The sequence below is a fragment of the Balaenoptera acutorostrata genome, chromosome 20 (genome assembly GCF_949987535.1).
Source record: "Balaenoptera acutorostrata chromosome 20, mBalAcu1.1, whole genome shotgun sequence".
Taxonomy (NCBI): Eukaryota; Metazoa; Chordata; class Mammalia; order Artiodactyla; family Balaenopteridae; genus Balaenoptera; species Balaenoptera acutorostrata.
The window spans coordinates 7395831-7418905 of NC_080083.1; the positions used below are offsets into that span (position 1 = coordinate 7395831).

General features: G+C 47.6%; 1 protein-coding gene across 2 annotated transcripts in view; it reads right to left on the reverse strand.

Moving 5' to 3' along the window:
• USP43 (ubiquitin specific peptidase 43) overlaps positions 1-23075 on the reverse strand; it is a 62306-nt gene continuing 39231 nt past the window's right edge. Inside the window, exons 9-15 of one of the 2 annotated variants that reach the window (XM_007166331.3) lie at positions 22012-22115; positions 20810-20887; positions 19890-20016; positions 19441-19777; positions 17162-17320; positions 16037-16201; positions 1-1711 (exon numbers count right to left, since the gene is read on the reverse strand). In XM_007166331.3, coding sequence (XP_007166393.3) covers positions 684-1711; positions 16037-16201; positions 17162-17320; positions 19441-19777; positions 19890-20016; positions 20810-20887; positions 22012-22115 — 1998 coding nt within the window. In that variant the 3' untranslated portion in view covers positions 1-683. Of the gene's footprint in view, positions 1712-16036; positions 16202-17161; positions 17321-19425; positions 19778-19889; positions 20017-20809; positions 20888-22011; positions 22116-23075 lie in introns of both variants that reach the window. The other variant, XM_057536637.1, reaches the window with a different exon arrangement.

The following is a 23075-nucleotide window of genomic DNA, read 5'->3' on the forward strand; positions in this document are numbered from 1 at the left end:
ATAGTTAATTTTTTTTAAAAAAGAACTTCCTTTTTTTCCCAGTATCAAAATAGTTATTTTTAAATACCTTGAAAAACTTTAATACAATTATTTTGTTATATATTAAATACTCTCCTAAAATCTCAATCATTTCTCTCCCACCTCATTATCCTAGAATCCTGCTGTAGTGTCACTATCACTTTTTTTTTTTTGGCATCCTTAATGCTTTATCCCAGAGAAGCATCAAGAGGAAAAGAAGATTTTTCCTGTTAAGTCCACTATTTCCCAAAAAAAAAAAAAAAAGTTTAAATAGGAGAAACCAATGACAATATTTGATTTGATACTGAAGATTCTTATTAACGAGGCTTCATCACAGAGTTATGCTCTATGTTTTGCCCACATCCAATCACTCCTTAGTAAAAGTACTCAGGCCCTGAAATTTAAACAAAACAGCAGTTCTTGCCTCGAAATGGTTCTGCTGACCCACCAGCGCCCTCTTGTGGTATGGTGGCATAAAAGCAGCCAACAAGGTATTTTTGGAATTAGGTGTTGGAAATCTAGATGCGGAGACCAAAAAATGTTTATTCTCAGGGGTCACAAGACAACTGTCTTCCCCAAATCCCACTCTCAACACAGGCTGCCTACAGGTGCTCAGTGCAGAGTCACGAGGATGCCAGCTCCACACGTCACTGGAACACACACCATCAGAAGCTGGACTCGGGCAACGTTTTCTTCCGACCTAAGGAGAGCGTGTGGTACTTCACCTTTGGCAAGGTGCCGAAAGACGTCTGCTCCCCGGGGACACTTCTCTGTGACGTGCCAAGGGCAGTGGCCCTCGGGGGCCTGCCGGCCTTGCGAGGGAGGCGCAGAGAGCTGGGCGCTGACCGGACGTCCCTCTCCAGGGGGCTGGCGGGGCCCCTGGCCAGGCTCTCTCGGGTCCTGAGGGACGGAGACGAGCCTTGGGCCTGCTCAGCCACAGCTGGGCTCTGCCTGCCACTCACCGCCTCTGCCCTGTCACTCTTCCTGCTCTCCCTCTTCCAAAACACAGACCTCAGGAAGGTGAGGGTTCCCTGTGGGCATCTGTCTGCCTCGGGGTCCCTTCTCTCCACATCAGCCCTCATCTTGCCAGAGGTATTTGGGCAACTGTCTGTGCTGTTTCTAGACAACGTTGCAGCGCCGGGAGCCTCCTTGGGAGAGGGTGTTTGGCCACGGCTCTCCGCCAGGCCACTTCCCTTACAGCTTGTGGTCCTCTGGCCCTCCGGCCGGGCTCGCTTCCCGCCCTCCACTGAGGACATCACTGTGACGGGCAGGTCAGACTGTTTGGGCAGCGTGATATCCTGACTTGCGTTTTCCTTGAGCTCCCTTGCTGCGTTCGGGCCATCTGAGTTGCCGGGGTGGCCCGAGGGGCAGGGCGCTTCGGCCAGCACTCTGTCGCCGGCTCGCCCGCTATCTTCACCCTTAGCAGAGAGGGTGGCGTCTGCCTTCTCATCCCCACCAGCAGTGCCCGTCAGCAGCGGCACGATGGACTGGCTCGTGGACCGAGGTCTCCGTCTGGACTCCAAGTACTCTACCAGCTCGATGGATGCGCCCAGGGGTCTCTCCCTGGGGCCAAAAGACCACCGGAGGGGCATGGTCTTGAAGGTCCCCTGCTTGGCTCGGGAAGGGGTGGGCACCTTCATGCTGATGCTGCGGCCTCGGACACCCCGTGCCAAAGGCCTGGACTCCAAGCCTCCTGAAAGAGACACCAAGAGCATCAGTGCCCGAGTATCCCTCCGGCTGCAGTAAGAGTAGCTGCAAGGCCAGCCCGTCTAACAGGCACTGACCGTGCACGTCTGATGGATCAGGCACCGTCCTGGGTGCTGGGGACACAGCAGCGAACAAGACGTTATGGTTCCTGCCCTCGGGAGCACCACTGTTTTCACCCACAGTTCCACGGAATCCATTTATATATCCGAAGCCACAGGGCAAGCCAGTGCCAACGAAGGTAGCTGCATGCCAGGCAGTGCAGACTCCCGAGAAAACTCAGTCTCTGAGGCAGCTAGCCTAAGATTCAACATCATTTTCATTCATCTTTATATATGGCCATGAAACAGAACGCTCAGCCAAAGTCCCTGCTTTTTCAGGTCAGATTAGGTGCTTGCACTTTTTCCAATGCACAAGTCTCAGATATTCTACCTTGGGCTAAAAATGAGAAAAAGAAAAGACGAGAAAAAGAAAAGTCTTGTGTGTTTCATTCTATCAGAACTGCCAGCTATACCTCCATTGTGTGTTTTGCAACATCTGTATATAGTTAGAAAGATGTTTTTGATATATATTGCGAAATAGAGTCTAGAAAAACACAGAGTAATCCAACTTGCAAAAATATATACACACGTATATGTGTAGATGTGTGTGTATGTGCATGATGCGTGCATGTGAAAACATACAAAGAAGTATGGAGAAATAAATACTCCACACTTAAATAAATAAAATGAGAAGGTGAAGAGGGAACCATGGGGGTGCTGTGTATTTCTGATTTTCTTCTCAATTCTTTCCTAAATCTCAACATTTCTAAAGGGAACAGACATATACCCAGGTTGTGTATTTTTTTTTAAGACACAGTCAATCAGTTACCCCAAAAAATTCTATTTACAATAGCATCAAAAAGAATAAAATACTTAGGCATCAACTTAACCAAGGAGGTGACTTGTACACTGAAAACTAGAAAACATTGCCAAAAGAAATGAAAGACGACGTAAATAAATGGAAGCACGTCCTGTGTTCGTGGATTGGAAGATTTAATATTGTTAAAATGCCAATGTTACCCAAAGCGATCTATGGATTCGATGCAATCCCTATGAAAACTGCCGTAAGGTTTTGAACAGAAATAGAAAAACCCATCCTAAAATTCATATGGAATCTCAAGGGACCCCGAATAGCCAGTCACCAAAAAGACACATACTATATGATTCCACGCTATGAAGTATTCTGAGTAGCTAAAATCGGAGAGACAGAAAGTATAAAGGTGGTTGGGGAAGGAGGGAATAGGGAGTTGGTGTTTAACAGGTATAATAGAGTTTCAGATTTACAGATGAAAAGAGTTATAGGGATGGTGGTGGTCATAGGCCACACGACAACGTGAATGTACTTCAGACCACTGAACTGTACACTTAAAGATGGTTAAGATGGCAAACAAAGTCTGTGATGTGTTTTTGGTTTTTTTTTTTTCCCCTGGCTTGTGGGATCTTAGTTCCCCGACCAGGCATTGAACCCGGGAACCTCGGCAATGAAAGAGCAGAGTACTAATCACTGGACTGCCAGGGAATTCTCTGTTATGTGTATTTTAACACAATTAAAAAGAAAAGAAAAAGTTAAAAAGTCACTGGCCACCGTACCATTAAGACACTTGATTTATGAGATGCCTGCCACCACAGAGAAAGAAATCTTCAGCTGAAGCCCACGTGGCACAAGGACAGTCAGCCTGGGTCAAGGGCACCAGCCTCTCCACTCTCATCACGGAGCACAAGTCAGCTTCCAAAATGAGCCAGGACCACAACCACCAAAGCCGGCCTCTGAGCTGTATGGAGAGGGACCGGGGTCCTCGGAGGCACAGGCGGGGGGCTCAGGAGGTCAAAGGAGCAGGTACGAGGGGTCCCCAAGGCGCCGGCAGGGAAAGCGCACAGACGTCAGCCAGTAGAGGTGCCAAGAAGGCGAGGGCGCAGAAAGCCCGTCAACTCCACGAGGCGTCTGACAGCATCTCTGAGGTGCCGCGGATCTTGCCTTTCAGGTTTTTCACGGGTAATCTTTGGTATTTTTCTTTTTCTTTAAAGTACTTCTTCAGATTAGCCATCAATAGACACAGTCTCACCCCAAATACTTTGTAATTCCAGTCCCGATTGCTCCATCATTAAATGCCCACACCTCGGAAGGAAAACAAAACAAAACAAAACAAAACTGTTCTGGGGGCTGAGACATGTGGGAAGGTTTTGTTCCTGGTCCACAGCCCTGGGAAGGGCAGAAAGAGGAGCTTTGTATTAGGAGTCACAAAGCAGTGACTTTCAGCCTTTCAAAACGGGAGGACAGGGGTTTCCCTGGTGGCACAGTGGTTGAGAATCTGCCTGCCAATGCAGGGGACACGGGTTCGAGCCCTGGTCTGGGAAGATCCCACATGCCGCGGAGCAACTAGGCCCGTGAGCCACAACTACTGAGCCTGCGCGTCTGGAGCCTGTGCTCCGCAACAAGAGAGGCCGCGACAGTGAGAGGCCCGCGCACCACGATGAAGAGTGGCCCCCACTTGCCTCAACTAGAGAAAGCCCTCGCACAGAAACGAAGACCCAACACAGCCAAAAATAAATAAATAAATAAATAAATAAATAAACCCAAAGTTTAAAAAAAAAAAAAGAAAGGATATCTAGGGAAAGCACCCATATAGTCATTTAAAAAAAAAACAAAAAAAACAAAAAAAAACGGGAGGACCAGCCTGCAGCCCTGGCAGGTGGCAGATGACTTGGCCATGGCCTTAACCCACTCTCCATCCTTCTTCCCGGGGTGGAGGGGCCCAGGGACCCAGCACCGGGCAGCAGCTCATGTCACGGGAAACACAGGTGCCCAGCAGCGCTCGGCTCCTCTTTCTCAAGATGCAGTGAGAAAGCACCTTGGTCATCATGATTTTATTTCATTCTGTTTGTTGGATCTGAGAGGGAGTGAGAGCTCTGGCTAAGAGGAGAAGTGAATGGGAAAGCACCCAAGCAGTTGCAGCACTTACTGTTCACCGAGTATCTTGCTTCTGGGGGAGGGGGAGGGGGAGGGGGAGGGGGGAGGGTGGGGGATGGTAAGCCCCACTGCCCTTCCCCTGGGGAGCCAGACCTCCAGGGATGCTGGGAGCTAGAGGCAGAGGTGGTGTTCAGAGACCCCTGAGCTATGCTTCCTTTCCCACCATGGAATCCGTGGCCTTGCTCACCCCCAGTCTGGCTTGAGAACCAGGAAGGGCCTAGAATCTGAAGCCACATTGAGGACAGGAATGGTTAAGTGCTTCCTGAGGTTGTATAAGCCCCAGGGCATACATGGGAGCTTCCCAGGTCCCCCAGAGCCCTGCTCACACAGATGGCTCCGGGGCAGCCTGGGGGCACAGACCCCACCACACAGGGGCCCTGGAGCCGGTGGATGCTTCGCTGAGAAATGCCACATCTGCTCCCCTGTGACTTTTTCTCCTGGGCTAATGAAATCGGGCACCAACCCGGCCTCACTACGTGTGCTGTGAGAGGGGGTGGGGGCTCTTCTCGCCATCCTCAGCCCATCTGCAACAGGACAAGACTTTTCCTCATCCCGTCAAGGGTGTCCCCGACTTATGCACTCAATAAATATTTAATGAGAGCCTACTGGGTGCCGAGGACTGTTTGCAGTGCTGGGGATACAGATGTAGATAAAGTACAATGTGCCTATTCCTTATTGGGCTTGACAAAAAAGCAAAACTACATCCCATGGGATGTAGAGATAAGAGCTAGGATGAAGAAGAAGGCAGGGTAAGGGGGAAATAGAGGGTCCTCAGTGAAGAGAGACCTGAGAGAAGGGAGGAAGCCGCGTGGAGATCTGGGGATAACAGGTTCCACGCAGAGGGAGCAGCAAGTGCAAAGGCCCTGAGGCACAGGCAAGCTCGGCGGGTCAGGTCCAGGGCTGTAACCACGGGAGAAAAGGGCCCTAACTAGGGGCCTTCATCTTCTAAGCCCCAACCTGTATTTGGAGACACCTCTGTCTCTGGTTGCACAATGCAACCTGGGGCAAGCCTGACCCCTAAACTTTTCTCGGGTCCCCCAGAAAGTAAGGAGAAGCTGCACAGATCAGCTGAGGCTTGTCCACTTCTGTGACTGAGCTGGCAAGACAAGGCTGGCGAGGGGAAAGGTTGCCTCAGGAGCCAAGGCCACGGCCCCGTCCATCATTCCAAGAACCACGGCCACTCAGGAGAGGATGGAAGGAAGCCCCGATAGGCAGAAACAGAAAAATAAAAACACACCTAAGGGGGTCTGGCAGTCAGAGAATAAGAGTAAACAGAACCATCAGAACAGGCCCTTTTGAGCCATTAAAGAAAAACTAACAAAATAAAACGGTCAAGGAGATTCAAGTGTAGAACAACAGGAGACTGAAGAATGTGACTTTCAGGTTTTAAAATTCAGTAAATGAACTGAAGGCATGCAGGGTCACTGTTAAGACTCAAATTAGTGGCCTGAAATGATCTTGAAATTTATGACATTTGGTAAATTTCACAAATTTTATAATTGTGAAAGCAATGTTTCATGCCATAGAGCAAAATGACAAAGCGATAGAATTCACAGGGAAAAGCTAGGAGACTTGGAGAACAGATCTAGGAGACCCAAGAGGCAAATAATAGGAATCTGAAAAGTAGGCAAGACAATAATCAAACAAAAACAGCATTTCCCTAAAGAAAAGTCTGCATCTGTAGAAGGAGAGGCCTCCACAAGTCCCAGGCAGGGTTGATGAAAAAACACAGACCCAGGCATATTCTGGTAGAATTTCTAAACTCCAAGGTCAAAGACAGAATTTTAAAAGCTTCCAGCCAGAAAGAACAAGTGACTCTCATGTGAAAAAGAAGAACTTCTCACCTGCAACCCCGGGGCCTCGTAGACCGTGGGAAAACATCCACAGATGCCTGAGAGAAAAGGATTGCAACCCAAGAGCCCTTCACCAGTCAAGCTGCCATTCACTCCCCAGGAAAAGAAAATATTTCTGGCTCTGCAGAGGAGGAGCATGTTATGCATACCTGAAAAGAATTCTGACCAAACACTAGAAATCAGCACCGAGACCTGAAGACAGAAGGTGAAGAAAAGAAGACAGACAGCGGTGTCCAGTGCAATCATGTACCATCCACCCTCACAGGGGACAGATGGTCTTAGGCTGTGTCACATGAAGTTAAGCTGGTGTGTTTGGGACAGGAAAGGGACAGCAAGAGTAATTCTGATTACAGTCTGGAACAGAGTAGGAAACCATCTCAGCAAAATCTAAGAACTGGGGACTGATGAGGGGGTGCTGTTGAAACAGACCAGGGGGAACCTGGGAAAGCATCTCAAAGCTCTCATTTGGGGGGAATGACACGGAAGCATTAAAAGGTCTCATCAGGGGAAAGAGAGAAGGCAGTGATGAAACAGAATGACTTGCAGGAAATAGCAGGCTTCTCGTATCCATATAATAATAGGAAAATGCCTTTGATTTTAAATAGAGGGAAGCATAAGGTAAGAATTAACAAGATGGAAAAGAACAGCACTTCCCAGTGAACAAGGGGAAAAAAGGGAACACGCAGCAACATGATCAAATCAGTAAAAATAAGAAAAAAGAATCAGTGATAGAAATTTCTTTTTTAATGAAATGAATGTATACACACCACTATATATAAAATAGATAACCAACAAGGCCCTACTGTATAGCACAGGGAACTATATCAATATTTTGTAATAACCTATAAGGGAAAAGAATCTAAAGAAGAATAAATATATAAAGGACTTCCCTGGTGGCGTAGCGGTTAAGAATCCGCCTGCCAATGCAGGGGACACAGGTTCGAGCCCTGGTCCAGGAAGATCCCATATGCTGCGGAGCGACTAAGCCCGTGCATCACAACTACTGAGCCTGGGCTCTAGAGCCCACGAGCCACAACTACTGAGCCCATGTGCCACAACTACTGAAGCCCCTGTGCCTAGAGCTCATGCTCCGCAACAAGAGAAGCCACCGCAATGAGAAGCCCGCGCACCGCAACGAACAGTAGCCCCCGCTCACTGCAACTAGAGAAAACCCACCTGCAGCAACAAAGACCCAACGCAACGAAATAAATAAATAAATTTATTTTTAAAAAGAAGAATATATATATAACTGAATCACTGTGCTGTGTATACCTGAAACTAACATGATACCGTAAATCAACTATACTTCAATAAAAAATATCTCTATGAGAAAATGTACAAAAAAATATAAAATGACATGAAATCAAGTTTGGTAGTTGATTTTAAGTATGAATGGACTGAACTTTCCCTTTGTAGGACAGGCTTTGAATTTTTTACATTTAAAAAACAAAACAAAACAAAACACAGCAACATACTGTTTCTCAGAAACCACTTAAAACTAACTCAAAAAGAGAGGTTTATAAAGTAAAAGAGAAGGGCAAAATGATACCAGACAAATGCAAGCAAGAAAAAAGAAAGAAGGGGTGGAATTATTCATCTCAAACAAAGTAGAATTTATGATTAAAAGCATTAAGCAGGATAAAGAGAAACAGTATAATGCGAAAAGACCCAATTTATAAAGAAGATCTAACAGTCATCAGCTTACAGACACCTATTAACAAAACGGCTAACAATATAAAGCAAATATTATTAACGTTCTGGGAGTACCTGATTTCAAACACAGCTATACAGGAAGGTCTCCATATACCTCCTTCGTAACCAGGCGGCCCTAAATAAAGTCAATTTAAAGACATGGGGGGCACTTCCCTGGTGGCACAGTACTTAGGAGTCTGCCTGCCAGTGCAGGGGACACGGGTTCGAGCCCTGGTCCAGGAGGGATCCCACATGCCGCGGAGTGGCTGAGCCCGTGGGCCACAGCTACTGAACCTGCACTCTGGGGCCCTCGAGCCACAGCTACTGGGCCCACGTGCCGCAACTACTGAAGCCCACGTGCCTGGAGCCCACGCTCTGCAACGAGAGAGGCCACCGCAATGAGAGGTCCGCCGCAACAAAGAGTAGCCCCCACTTGACAAAACTAGAGAAAAGCCCGCGTGCAGCAACGAAGACCCAACGTAGCCAAATATAAATAAATAAATATTTAAAAAAAAAAGATTAAAAAAAAAAAAGACATGGGGAATACAGGTGGCCAAGAGGCACATGAAAAGATGCTCGACATCACTAATAATCAGAGAAATGCAAATCAAAACTACAATGAGGTATCACCTCACGTTGGTCAGAACGGCCATCGTTAAAAAGTTAATAAACGCTGGAGAGGGTGTGGAGAAAAGGGAACCCTCCTTCACTGTTGGCGGGAATGTAAATTGGTGCAGCCACTATGGAGAACAGTATGGAGGTTCCTTTAAAAACTAAAAACAGAACTACCATATGATCCAGCAATTCCACTCCTGGGCATATACCCTGAGAAAAAGCTAATTTGAAAAGATACATGCACCCTTATGTTCACAGCAGCACTATTTACAATAGTCAAGACATGGAAACAACCTAAATGTCCATCAACAGATGAATGGATAAAGAAGACGTGGTACATATATACAATGGAATACTACTCAGTCATAAAAAAGAATGAAATAATGCCATTTGCAGCAACATGGATGAACCTAGAGATTATCATATTAAGTGAAGTAAGTCAGACAAAGACAACTATCATATGATATCACTTACATGTAGAATCTAAAATATGACACAAATGAACTTATTTACAAAACAGAAACAGACTCACAGACATAGAATACAAACTTATGGCTACCAAAGGGAAAGGGGTGGGGATAAATTAGGAGTGTGGGATTAGCAGATACAAACTACTATATATAAAATAAACAACAAGGTCCTACTTTATAGCACAGGGAACTATATTCAGTATCTTATTCTATATTCAATAATGGAAAAGAATATAAAAAAGAACATATATATATGTATATGTAAAACTGAATCACTTTGCTGTACACCAGAAACTAACACAACATTATAAATCAACTATACTTCAATTAAAAAAAAAAGACATAGGGAAATTGAATACAACAATCAACTCACCTAATTTAATAAAGCTCACATTCCTCAAAAGACAATGTACATGGGCTTCCCTGGTGGCGCAGTGGTTGAGAGTCTGCCTGCTAATGCAGGGGACACGGGTTCGAGCCCTGGTCTGGGAGGATCCCACATGCCGCGGAGCGGCTGGGCCCGTGAGCCACGATTGCTGAGCCTGCGCGTCTGGAGCCTGTGCCCCGCAGCGGGAGGGGCCGCGATAGTGAAAGGCCCGCGCACCGCGATGAAGAGCGGTCCCCGCACCGCGATGAAGAGTGGCCCCCACTTGCCGTAACCAGAGAGAAAGCCCTCGCACGAACCGAAGACCCAACACAGCCAAAAATAAATAAATAAATAAATAAAGTAGCTATAAAAAAAAAAAAAAGATGATTCATTAAAAAAAAAAAAAAAAAAAGACAATGTACATTATTTTGTGTATACACAGAACACTGACAAAATAATCATCATGTACTTACTTGATCACAAAAAGGGAATCATTTTTGAAAACCACATTTTTGGATCACAATCCATAAAATTAGACATAAAGACTAAAAGGGTGACCAAAAACTCTTAAATACTTGACACCCAGATAACCTTCAGATCAAAGAGGAAATCAAAACTGAAATAACATACTATTTGGAAAGCACTGAAAAAGAAAAACAGAACCTTTGAGGCTCAGTAAAGCCATAGAGGAAATTTACCATCAGGAGCACCGACACTGAAATGCTTCAGTCCCAGGGCCCCTCCTCTGCAGAGGACTTTAGCAATTTTTTCACACGGTCATGTTTTTATAACAGTTGCAAAAGTAAGGTATTTCTTCGTCCTTGTTCTTATAGAGCCTCTCCCAATACCCATCCCCAATTATTTACGTTGCATACCCCACAAAACTTGGACCTGTTCATTTTCGTTTTAAGATGCCTTCGTTATTATGAGGTCCCATAACCAGAGCTACCAGACGGATGAAGTGGCCAAGCTGTCAGTGTTTCTCTACCGGCGACTGCTGGCATTTGGGAAGGGCAGGTCTGCACCGCATGGTACCAACCCTGGGCACTGCAAGACATTTAGCATCCCTGCCCCCTGGGGACTAAACGCCAGCCGTGCCCTCTACTCATTTTGACAGTAAAAAAAACCGTCTCCCACATACTCGTGGGGAGAGGAGTTAGTACCAATCATTGCTGAAAGCCTATGTGCTTGATTTTGATCTTGCCCCGGGCTTAGTATTAACAGTAAAATAAAGCTGGATTTTCAACCATCTCAGAGCCATCTCAAACAGGTTTCAAATCTATCACCATTATATTCAGACTCCAAGAGGGAATGCTCCCTTTGGAAGGGAGGCTCTGGCAGTGTCCGAAAGGAATAGCCTTAAATTTGGAATTTACATCTAAGAGCCACAGAGCCAGGACTCTGGCAGCCAGAGGGAGCGGGTCTATTTGCAGCCCCGTTACTTCCCAGGCGAGCTTGTGACTGGTTACGTCCGAGGCTCAGCTTTCTCCTTGGTCAAAGGGCTATCATTTCACCTCTCCCAGAGTTCTGAATGAGTAGATGAGATAAGTAACATGCCTGCAAGGGTCTGGAGGACAGTTATTCTGCAATATTACTTCTCCTCCCATCCCAGCCCTCTCTGGCTTTCTGGGGAGTTTTCTGGAGCTATGCCTGACGCCTGTCTGAGTACCCTGTTGAAAAGTTGGCCATCTTTTCAAGTTGCCTCCTTAAGGGGTGTGAAACACATTTCTTCTTGGGAGAACTGAGAAACGGCCCAAGGTCCTACGCTTCTGGACAGAACTGGGATGAATTTATGAGCTTGTCAGTGGCTCATGCTGATGGGGGATGGACAAGCTGGGGAAGGAATGCCTTTTTTTTGTTCACCAGACACTACCCTAAATGTGCAGTCATAAAAATGTGAAGGGAAAAGAAACGCCCAGACAGGGTGAGTCAGAATATAATGCATGAAATAGTATGCCAACACAGAGCGGATTCTAAGGAAATCAGACCACTGTGATTTGCAGGGGGTGGTGGTGCAATCAGCATTCTGTCTAATAGTGAGATATTGGGAGCCAAAATGCTGAACATGGAGGAATAATTCACCAAAATTGGATACATAAAGCGTAATAACCAGAGGGTTGGTGTCCATGACAATCTAAAACCACCTGCCGCTTTAAAATTCTATCATCAGGGGACTTCCCAGGTGGCACAGTGGTTAAGAATCCGCCTGCCAACGCAGGGGACATGGGTTCGAGCCCTGGTCCGGGAAGATTCCACATGCCGTGGAGCAACTAAGCCCATGCGCCACAACTACTAAGCCTGCGCTCTAGAGGCCCGCATGCCACAACTACTGAAGCCCACGCATCTAGAGCCCGTGCTCCGCAACAAGACTAGCCACTGTAGTGAGAAGCCCACGCACCACAACGAAGAGTAGCCCCCGCCTGCCGCAAATAGAGAAAGCCCGCGTGCAGCAACGAAGACCCAACACAGCCAAAAATAAATAAATAAATTTATTTAAAAAACCTCTATCATCATATTTATTCCCTCCCAAATATGTAACAAGAGCCTGGGACACACCAGAAACTGTGTTAGCTACTTTGATAGAACAGTAACTTAAAAGTATAAAGAAATAAGTAGCTGACGAATAAACACACAAACACCCCAGCAATTTCACTCCCAGGTAAATAGCCAACAGAAATGCAGACATATGTACAACATAAAGGCATGAACAAAAATGGTCATAGCCGTACTACTAGTAATAGCCCCAAACGGAAACAACCCCAATATCCAACCACAATGGACTAAATGAGCAAAATGTAATCTATTCCTACAATGTGGGAGGTTTTGATGAGGGAAGTAGAGCATCCCATCAGGGTGCAGAAGGACACCAGCAGACGTTTCCCAAAGACAATCCATCACGTGTCTTCACCACAAAACTTGTGTGGATTTTTGGAGAATCCACAAATAACTCAAGAATCCAGAAATCTGTAACAACTCAAAGTGCTTCCCCTGACGATCAAGCCAAACTTCTCCAGGTCAGCCTCTGAGATCAAATCCAGCCCATCCGTGAACCCCTCGGAAATAAGGTGGCTCTCCCCACCCTACCCATCATGATTTCTTTTCCAGATGCCTGCTTTTGCTTTTTTATTGACAAAGGTCAACAGTCAACAGACAACAATCTCTCTTTCTCTCTCTCATATGTACAATTAAACTTGCGTGCAGAGAACCTGTAACAGAGAACAAACATGATTCCATGTTGGATCTATTTCTTTAGCTGCAACCCTTGTGCTCTGTTGCCTATCTCAGTCATGCTGGCTCTGCACCTTTTGTAAAAAGAATGTTGCCAAGAGCCTGAAATATACGTGATAGCCCATTTTCAAGGCTCTGACCTTTAAAGGTATAACACTTTCCCATTCATGTAGAGATAAAAAGTTGCAGAACAGAAAATAACAATTCTCTTGTTGGAGGTTTATAGGAACATTGTGACCAGACCTACCTGGGCAGCTGCAAGAACAAAGGATTCCTGCCCCAAGAAGTTTGCAAGGACCAGCCAAACACCCTCCCCTTTTAGTATAAGGAAAGCTTGAATTCTACCTTGGGTAGATGGTTCTTTGGGGCACAAACCCACCATCTTCTCAGCCTGCTGGCTTTCCAAATAAAGTTGTTATTCCTTGCGCCAACACTATGTCTCTTGATTTATTGGCCTGTCATGCGGTGAGCAGTACAAGCTTGGACTCGGTAACAAACTTTATGTGTCTGAGTTGTTTTGGGTTGGTTTGTGTTTTTTTGTTTTTTGTTTCTGACAAATGGAATAAAATGAAAAAAGCATTGATACCTACCACAAATATACATCTCACAAATATAATGTTGAACAAAAGAAGTCAAAGAAAAAAGAATGTGTGACTCTATTTATATAAAGTTTCCAAAGAGGCAAAACTAATCAATGTGTTAGAAGTCAGAATAATACTTCCTGCTGGAAAGGAGGGGAACAGTAAAGATTGAGGATATGAGGGCGGGGTGTGGGGAGATAGAGATGACCTAGAACTTTCTACTGATTAATCTCAGTGATAGTTACGTGGGTATGATAATTCATCAGATGTACACTTGTGATCAGTACTTTACTGTATATACGTGGTACTTCAATTAAAAAATTTTTATTTAAAAAACTAAATCAGGAGCTAATAGGAAACATGGAAACTAAAAGTAATTAGAATGTGCTGCCACTTTCTGATGGAAGGAACACAGGCTAAAGATACAAAGACAGACAGACACACACGTGTTTTTATGAAAACGTTTGTTTCCGTAGTTATTGCCTCTCCCTCCTGCATGATCATCACGTTTTCCCTCTAGTTGGGATCATCTGAATGCTAACATGCTCTATTATTTCTTATTTGGCAAAGAAAACCCCAAAGTGCTGTCAGCCCACATTCCTCTGCAGCTACTGCCTCTTTAATCACAGTCTTTGATGGAACCCACATCCACTGTCAATTCTTTAACCCAGTGTCTTTTCCACCTGTTCCTGACAGCTTCCATTCTTTCCAAACCATGATAGATGCTCTTGGCAAGTCACTGGTGACCTTCCAGCCCGATGGTCACTCACCCATCTTCATCCTACTCAGCCTCTCAACAGTATGTGACACAGTTGGCTTCTTCCTCCTTGAAAGATTCCCCTTTTTTTGCATCTGTGACCCATGTTTGCCCAGTTTTCTTCCTATTTCACAGGCCACTCCTTCTCTGTTTCTTTGCTGTTCTCTCTGCCTTTGCTCAACCTCTAGATGCAGGAGAGCTCCAGGGTTGGTCTTAGGTCTTTACTTGTTTCTATCTGTATAATTTCCCTACGAGAGCTCAGCCAGCCCCGTGGCTTTAAAGTCCATCCGTGTGCTGATGTCCCTCAAATATTTTTCTCCACTCCTTAGTTATCATTTTGATTTGGATGTCTTACCGGAGTCTCAAAATGACCATGTCAAACATTTGATTTCCCTCTAAAATTGACCCTGCATCCTAGCCAATCAAGCCCTTCCCATCTCATGAACTGTACTGCTACTGGTCACCTAGTTATGTAGACACCAAGCAAAGAGTCCTCCTTGGTTCCTCTCTCCCTCACACCCCAAACCAGCAAATCCTGTTAGCTCTATCTTCAAATATACCCCGAATCTGGGCTTCCCTGGTGGCGCAGTGGTTGAGAGTCTGCCTGCCAATGCAGGGGACACGGATTCCAGCCCTGGTCTGGGAAGATCCCACATGCCACGGAGCAACTAAGCCCGTGAGCCACAACTACTGAGCCTGCGCGTCTGGAGCCTGTGCTCCGCAACAGGAGAGGCCGCGACAGTGAGAGGCCCGCACACCGCGATGAAGAGTGGCCCCCGCTCGCCGCAGCTGGAGAAAGCCCTCGCACAGAAACGGAGACCCAACACAGCCAAAAAATAAATAAATAAATAAATAAAATTTATTAAAAAAAAAAAAAAATCAAGGACAAATATACCCCGAATCTGACCACCTCGTACCTAACACACTAATCCAAGCCACCACCAGCTCTCGCCTGGAAAACCACAGCCAGACCTCCCAGCTGGCCTTCTGGCTTCTTACCCTTCCTGTGACGCATTCACACAGCAGCCAAAGTAGGCTTTGTAAAAGTATCAGATTGATTACTTGCTGCTCAAATTTCCCAGTAGCTCCCACCCACCCCCGCAATTGGAATACAATGCAAACTTGGTACCATGTGCCAAAGGCACGCTCCCAACTACCTCCTATCACTCTCCTCCTCATTCACTGTGCTCTGGCCACAGCTCTGGTCTCTCCTGCACCCCCCTACCCCCCATCCCACGCTCACTCCCACCTCACAGCCCTCACCCTGATAGTGCGGAGCACATGCCCAGACTTTACATGACTCACTCGCACTCAGGCCTCTGCTCCAAACTCACCTCCTCGGAAAGGCCTTCCCCACCCGCCCTGCCTAACGGGCCCTCTGCATCCTTTCTCCCCCACCCATGGCCTAGATACCGTCTTCCTTTGATGATTTACCTCTTCGCCCTTATCCCTGCTTCACATCCCGTCATGAAATTCATTCACTCGTTGATGTGTTGTCGGCCCCCTTTAGATGGTCAGCTCCAGGGAGCGGAGAAAGAAGGTACCTGCAGCCAGGGGTAGTGGGCAGGGGGCGGGCCAGGTCCTGAGAGCCCCGATTTGGGAAATAAATAAACCTCTCGTACCGAGGGACTCTATACACTCCGAGCCCTGAAGTGCCAGCACCTTCATAAAGTTGAGGAGTGACCGTCGTTACAGAAAATGAAAGTAAGATCAGCAAGTTTAACCAACGTGATCGAACGTACCCTTTTCTTGGCTGGGGAGGCTCTTGGTGCAGAAGGCAGGCCCAGGCAGCTGGGGCCGGGCAGGGCCGGGGGTGGAGCTCCAGGACAGCAGGCTGCCCCTCGTGCTACCATCACTGCTCCCGAGCCGGAGGAGCCAGTGATCGGACAGGGAGGAGCTGGTGGAACCTGCAGACGGAGCACAGAGAGGGCAGGCTGGACCCAACTCCATCCTTCGGGGCCCCCCGGGCGCCTCTCACAGCCAGAGTCCCATCCCCGAGCCCGGAGCTACAGAACCAGAGTAGAATTGCAGAAACGAGAGCGAATCGCTGGAGGAGAACCTGTAACTGACGAACCATGAGACCGAGCTGACACATTTAGGGAGAGGCACTCGGGCACAGAAAGGACAGAATGTTGATGAGAACTGAAAGCCTTTTCATGAAATTACTGGTTGCCAAGTCCAGTTTTCTAAATATGGCGTGTTTTTCACTCTCGCCATGTCTACCTTCTGCGAAAAGAAGGCAGACTTTGCATTACGGTGGGTTTAGACCTGCTGGGGCATCTTGGTTTTACTTGGCCATCTTCCAACAATCTGGGCGCAGGAAATCTGAGTCATTTTTTAAAAAAATGTTTTCGCTCCAAAGTAAGGATGGCTAGTTCGCAGAGTGAAATCTGTCACACAAAAAGGTCCGTTTTGACCCTTCTTTTCCATCTCCAGACTGCCAAGCAAGTTTGAGGTTGTCTAATAAACGTATCTCTGGGGTGTGGTAAAGTAGCTATTTCCTATTAAGGTCCCTCATCCCTTATAACTGCGCTTCCCTTTCTACCAGGACTAATGCAGGGTTATACTGCACAAGCTTAATGAAGATGTGGCTCAATATGGGTGAGAGCGGAAATATGGAATCCCATGCTCCCAAGAGCCACCTGCCACAGATACAAAATATTATTCCTTTTCCCATTCTTGGATTTCAGTATGTCCCTCCCACGTCCTTGCAAATGGGACACTAGTCTGTAGGGCTCTACATGGCTCTGTAGCAGCAAATCTTCCTCTTTCAGATCCCTGCCGACCTCTCCGGGTCCTCGATGTTTGATACAGCATGCTGCCCGTTCCCAGTCCTCCCCTCTCCTGTAAGGAGCAGCAAAACCTACCTCTCATGGAGCTGCTGGCTGACCAGGGAGGGATGCTGTTTGTCTTCTGATAAAACAGGATGTAAGCCCCTCGCGTATTGACCTCATCTTCTAGAAGCGGTTCCACCGTGCTGTCGTCGTAACTGTACCACTGGCCGTCCAGAGAGTTCCGGCAGTAGGCTGCGAAGGTCCAAACCCCAAGTCCCCATTATTGGAGCCCCCTCAAAGCAGGAAGACATTTCCCACGGGCATGGCTGAAAAACGGACGTTTGTAATAGAATGAGAAACGTTGGACCATTTTTAGCCAGAAATGGATCTGGCAGAGTCAGCAAGGATAACCAGTTACACACCCAGATGCTCACTGATCAACTGATCTGTTACCACACAAGCTGAATCCTTACGTTGTAGAGCTTGTTCAGGCAAAATCTCCAATAAGAGGGAGTCCCGATTTATAGTATTTATGGGAGTACCCAGGCAATAAGGCCAATGTTCACCCCCGTTCTTTTGAGGACCTTCAAAATGCATGTCTCTGATTCAGTACGCAAGGAAAATAGGCAGTTGGGATTACGGTACACTTCTTTCCTACCTAAGAACGGCAGTCAAACATTTAAGAAGATGTTCATAAATAAGATTCTCACCACCTTCTAAACAAGTACGAGAAGTAGTCCTCTCCTTTCCCTCCACACCTCAGTAAATGGCTCCATAACCTACTAATTCGGAAGTCAGCCAACTTTTTTCTGTAATGGGCCAAATAGACAATGTTTCAGGCTCTGCAGGTCCCCGATGGCCACATATGGTCTCTGCCATGTATTCTCGTTGTTTTGGTTGGGTTTTTTTAAACCACTTTTTAAAATGTAAAAACCATTTTGGAATCATGGGCTGTACAAATGCGGGTGCCAGACTGGATGTGGCCCACAAGCCACACTTTGCTGGCTCCTGCACCAGCCCAGGGCAGGCACGAAGTTCGTCTCTGCTCCTTCTTTTCTCTCCTACCCCACGCTGAGTCCAAAAGCCAGTCTCACTGATCCCCTTTCCAAAATATGTCTTGAATACCCTGTCATCACCCAAGTCCCAGCCAACACCATCTCTCACTTGAGCCCCAGAAACTTCCTCCTAACTGGAATTCCCATGTCCACTCTTGCTCCGCCCAATTCTCTGCTTGAGCTAAGACCTCAGTTTGTGAACTAGATTATGTCTTTATTCCTCTGCCTAAAACCTTTTAATGGCTTCCCATCACCCTCTGAAAAAAGTGCAAACTCTTGTCCGTGGCCCACAGGACCTTCGGACCCAGCCCCATCTTATGTCACTTTCCCCTTCAGCCACAACAGGCTTTCATCAATTCTTAAACACACGAACTCCGCCTCAGAGCCTTCACACAGGCTAGTAGCTCTGCCCCTGTTTTCCTCCTCTTATTCACACAGCTAGTTCCACCTCATCCTTCAGATCTTGACCTAAAGGTAACATCCTCAGGGAGGTCTTATCTGTATCTCAGACACATCAACCAATCACCTTTTCATGATACCAAGTAGGGAAAGTACTAAAGGGACAAGCACCTTTTTATTGTCTGTCTGAAACTAGTCCCATGAGGGCGGGACTCCTATCTGTCTTGTTCATCACTGAGACCCCAGCACCTAGCCCAGGGTTTGGCATAGAATGGGGACTTCATAAATATTTGTTCAATGAATGAATGAGTGATGATCCTTAATTTTTATACAGTCTGGTGTTTTCCAAATTTCAGGTTCATTAGTACACTAGGAATAGAGCATTTTTCAAAAAAATGAAATATTTTCAAGCATTTTTTCAAAAATGAAATACTTTATATTATTCTAGAAGAGACCAAGGTACACGATTATGAACAACCGAACGAGCTGCCAAGCTCTTTGTTTCTGTCCTTCCAGCCTTCATTCTCTCCAAGTTCCTCCGAGGGATTAACAATTAAAGGTACCCCGTAGAAATAAAAAATACCGAATCTGATAAGTAGGAGTCCCTGCGTTGAATCACAGACGAGGATAAATGGCACTTTCTGGGCTCCAACAGCTACCCTCTGCTTTCCGACACGGTCAAAAACTCGGGCTGTAACTAACTTTCTATTCCAACCCCCCACGGAGCTCCGCTCGACGCTTGGACCAGACGCCACCACCCCACCCCCGGCAGGTGCCCGGTGTGCAGCGGGTCAGGGCTCAGCTGGTGCCGAGTGCCCGAGCGAGCTCGGCAATCCCAGGGGTGCCCCTTCCCTGGGCATCTGGAGGCCCGGGCCGCAGCCACGGGCCGCGAGGCAGGCTCACCTGTGTAATGCCCACCTTGCAAACTGCCGTGGTGGTTGCAGACCGCGTACAGGTCGTACAGGAAGTCTGGTGGGTAGCTGGTGGGCAGGCAGGCCGGCTGCTTCCAGGAAGGAGGCCAGGGGCCCGGGGCGGCCTTGGGGCCCGTGCTTCTCTGGGCCACATGGGGAGCCATGTCGAGGCCGGCGAGCGGGAACTTCACCAGCGTGGAGAGCTTGTTTCTCCTCTCGCCCACCTGGCAGAACCGTTTGAGGTGGATGATAAGGATGTCGGGCAGGGTCCACAGGCTCAGCTTCACCACGCCCTGCTGCAGGGCCCGGCAGTGGGGACACCGCCACGCATCGTCCTGGGCCAGCTGGAAGGGAAGCCACCGGGACCGTAAGCCACACCCCTCCCGAGGTCGTGACCCACCCACTGACAGGCCCCGGATGCGGGGCCGGAAGGGGCGTGGACCCCCAGGGCGGGACCTGCTCCTCCTTGGTGTAGAACTGGAAACACTCGTCCAGGGTGCAGCTCTGCTGCTGGTGGGCTTGCTGCTGCCGCCACACGCTGTCCGCGTCCTGGACCCGCTCCTCCTGGATGCTCCCGAACAGGCTGCGGGGAGCAGACAGAGGCACGCGGGGTCTCACCCCTGAGGGGGCCCTACTCCCAGCTAACGGGGTGCAAAGCATCTGCCCGGGAGGCAAAGGCCCCCTTCCCAGGGCTCCCAGGGCACCCACTCGCTTTTACTGGACTTCTCAGTCCCCTCACGGACCCAGAGAGGGACCGAGCCCCTGGCTTACTCATTTTTGTTTCATGTCGTGGTGCAGGGCCTGGCACCTAGTAGGAGATTAATAAACACTCGCCGGGCTGAACAGTGTCCTTTCCCGAAGTCGGGCAGATGCACTCGGTGTTAGAGAAGCAGCCACGCTGAGTGATTAAGAGCATGGACTTGAGGCGACAGTCTGGGTTCAAAGCCCGGCTCTGCCAGGCAGGGGCTGTGTGACACTGAGCAACCGTTTAACCTCTCTGTGCCTCAGTTTCCACATCTAACGTTGTGGATTCGGGTCGGACCTACCGCACAGGAACTGATGCATGAACTAAACTGCACGGATGTGAAGTGCTCGGAGCAGTGGCTGGCACGGGGTGAGTGGGTAAGTGTCACCTCACCATTTCCAACTGTGACTGTTACCACCACTCACACCACCCACAGCCATCGTTATTACTACTCCTGGCGCTGTTGTTTATATACAGACAATTGCCATGGGGGCTCCTCTGAGGAATGGGCCACACGGCATCCGGGGGGCATCGTACACCCCACTGTCGCATCAGGGGAACTGGCGCAGTAAGGTCCGTGTGCACGGACAGGCCCGTCTCCTCTGCCAGAGCTGGGCTCTGCTGGACTCACTGCTCTTTGGTGCCACTGTCCCACTCCACGGCCAGTTTGATGTGCGGGGGGCCTCCCGGCCTCCTGAGGTGCAGAGCCCTGATGAGAGAACAGGGAGCCCATCAAAGGCATGCAGCCGGCTTCCCACTCTCTCCTCCACCCCCAGGACTGATGTTCCCAACAGAAATGTCCAAAGCTGCATGGAAACCGAGGTCAGGGTCTGGGGAGGTACTGTCTGCAGAAGACTTGGGTCCTCAATCTACCCCTGAAGCCTCTGTCCTTGCTCCCCTAGGAGCTGGCGAGCTCCGAGGATTTGGTGGCTGCAAGGCCACGACCCAGCCCTCCCACTGCAGCCCCAGCCATCTTCTCAGTGTCGAGGGGGCCGTTCTGTTTGAACGTCCTCAGCAAATACCCAGTTCTGACGGTGCCTCAAAGGAGCTGCTAGGTTTTCCTCCACTGCACAGTGAAAAGGAGCACCTGCCAGACCGTCTCCACAACCTAAAAGGTCTTCCCCTTCCAGACCCTCCCATGCCCAGAAAATCTCAGCGTGAATCAGCCCATCGCTCTTTCCAGCTGCTTGGGCTCAGCCCATTTCAGAAGAGGTTGTCTGGCCTTAATGCGGAAGAGACAGGACAAGGAGGGAGTGGAAGATGTGAAATCAACAAGACACGTATGGGGACTTCCCTGGCGGCCCAGTGGTTAGGGCTCCATGCTTCCACTGCATGGGGCATGGGTCCGATCCCTGGTCAGGGAACTAAGATCCTGCAAGCCACGCGGCGTGGCCAAAAACAAAAAACAAAAAACAACCAAGACGCATATATACAAGTGACAGACAGGAGGGTCTGCACCTAAAAGAAGGTTTTGAATGTATTGCAAGAAAAAAGTGGAGATGTCACATGCATCCCTAACTGTCACCAAGATGATTCAAAAACAGGTTTTGAGCTCACAGAAGGTACACGGTCCTTAACCAGCCGCGTGAATGTGCGTAAATTCACTAATCTTTGGGAACCTCAGTGTCTCCCCATCTCTGAAGTGGCCGTCGGTCCTGCTCTAGACATGAGGGTTGAAAGCACAGAATGTGTATAAGGACCTAACCCAGGCGCTGGTGCTGAAGACCAAGGGCAGCTAAGATTGTCGTCAGTCTTAATGATACACAGCCTTGAAGGAGTCTAGTCAGGTGGGAACGAATGCATTCTCTTACCACGTCTGGAGCGCCCCCTTACCTGTCAACTGCCCAGTGATGGAGGGGCTGGCTGTCCTTGGGGGACAAGTAGCTGCAGGCCAGGGACAGCCCCACAACCCGGATGGAGAACAGTGACCCCAGGTTCTGCCAGGCCGAGAACAGAAAGCAGGTCATCACACATGTTGGTGCGAATCAGACGGTTAAGTGCAGAGAAGTTACTCAGAAAATGTAACATTTTGCTTAGAGTGTATTTTGAATATGCCCTTAATAATTATTCCAAATCCAGAGATATAAAGGCTTCAGTTTTTTTTAGAAGATACACCCTATACCTTTTAACATAGTGATCTAATACCGTGTAACACGTTAAATTCTCCAAAACAATGAACACGGTGATTTGAAATAACACAGGTTTAATTGGGGCAAATGTTGGCACAGTTAATGGGGAATTAAACCAATTCTGTTCATTAATTATTAACAGCTAATTTACTTTATTAAGATGATTATTATCGTCACCAGATTACCAAAATGAGGCAATTATCTAAAAGCAAGTTAGTGTACATTTTATGTCTCAAATGCTAAATAAGTATTTATACATGTCGAAATAAGCTGCATAAAAGAAATACCACCTATGTTGTTATTCTAAGATGGACATTTCTTTTCATATTTCAACTTTTCTGAAACTGAACTGAGCCTTAAACAGCCTTATTCACAATAGTCAACAGGTAGAAGCAACCCAAGTATCCATCAACAGATGGATGGATAAACAAAATGTGGTATATACGCACAATGGAATATTACTCAACCTTCAAAAGGAAGAAAATTCAGATGCATGCTACAACATGGATGGACCTTGAAAATATTTTGCTTAGTGAAATAAGCCAGACACAGGAGGGCAAATATTGTATGATTCTGTTTATATGAGGTCCCTAGAGTAGCCAAATTCATAGAGACAGAAAGTAGAACGGAGGTTCTCACGGGCTAGGGGCTGGGGCAACAGGGAGTTGTTATTTAATGGGTATAATTTTTGTGGGTATGGTGAAAAATCTGGGGAGTATAGTGGTGATGGTTATGCAGCATGATGAATATAATTAATGTACATTTGTG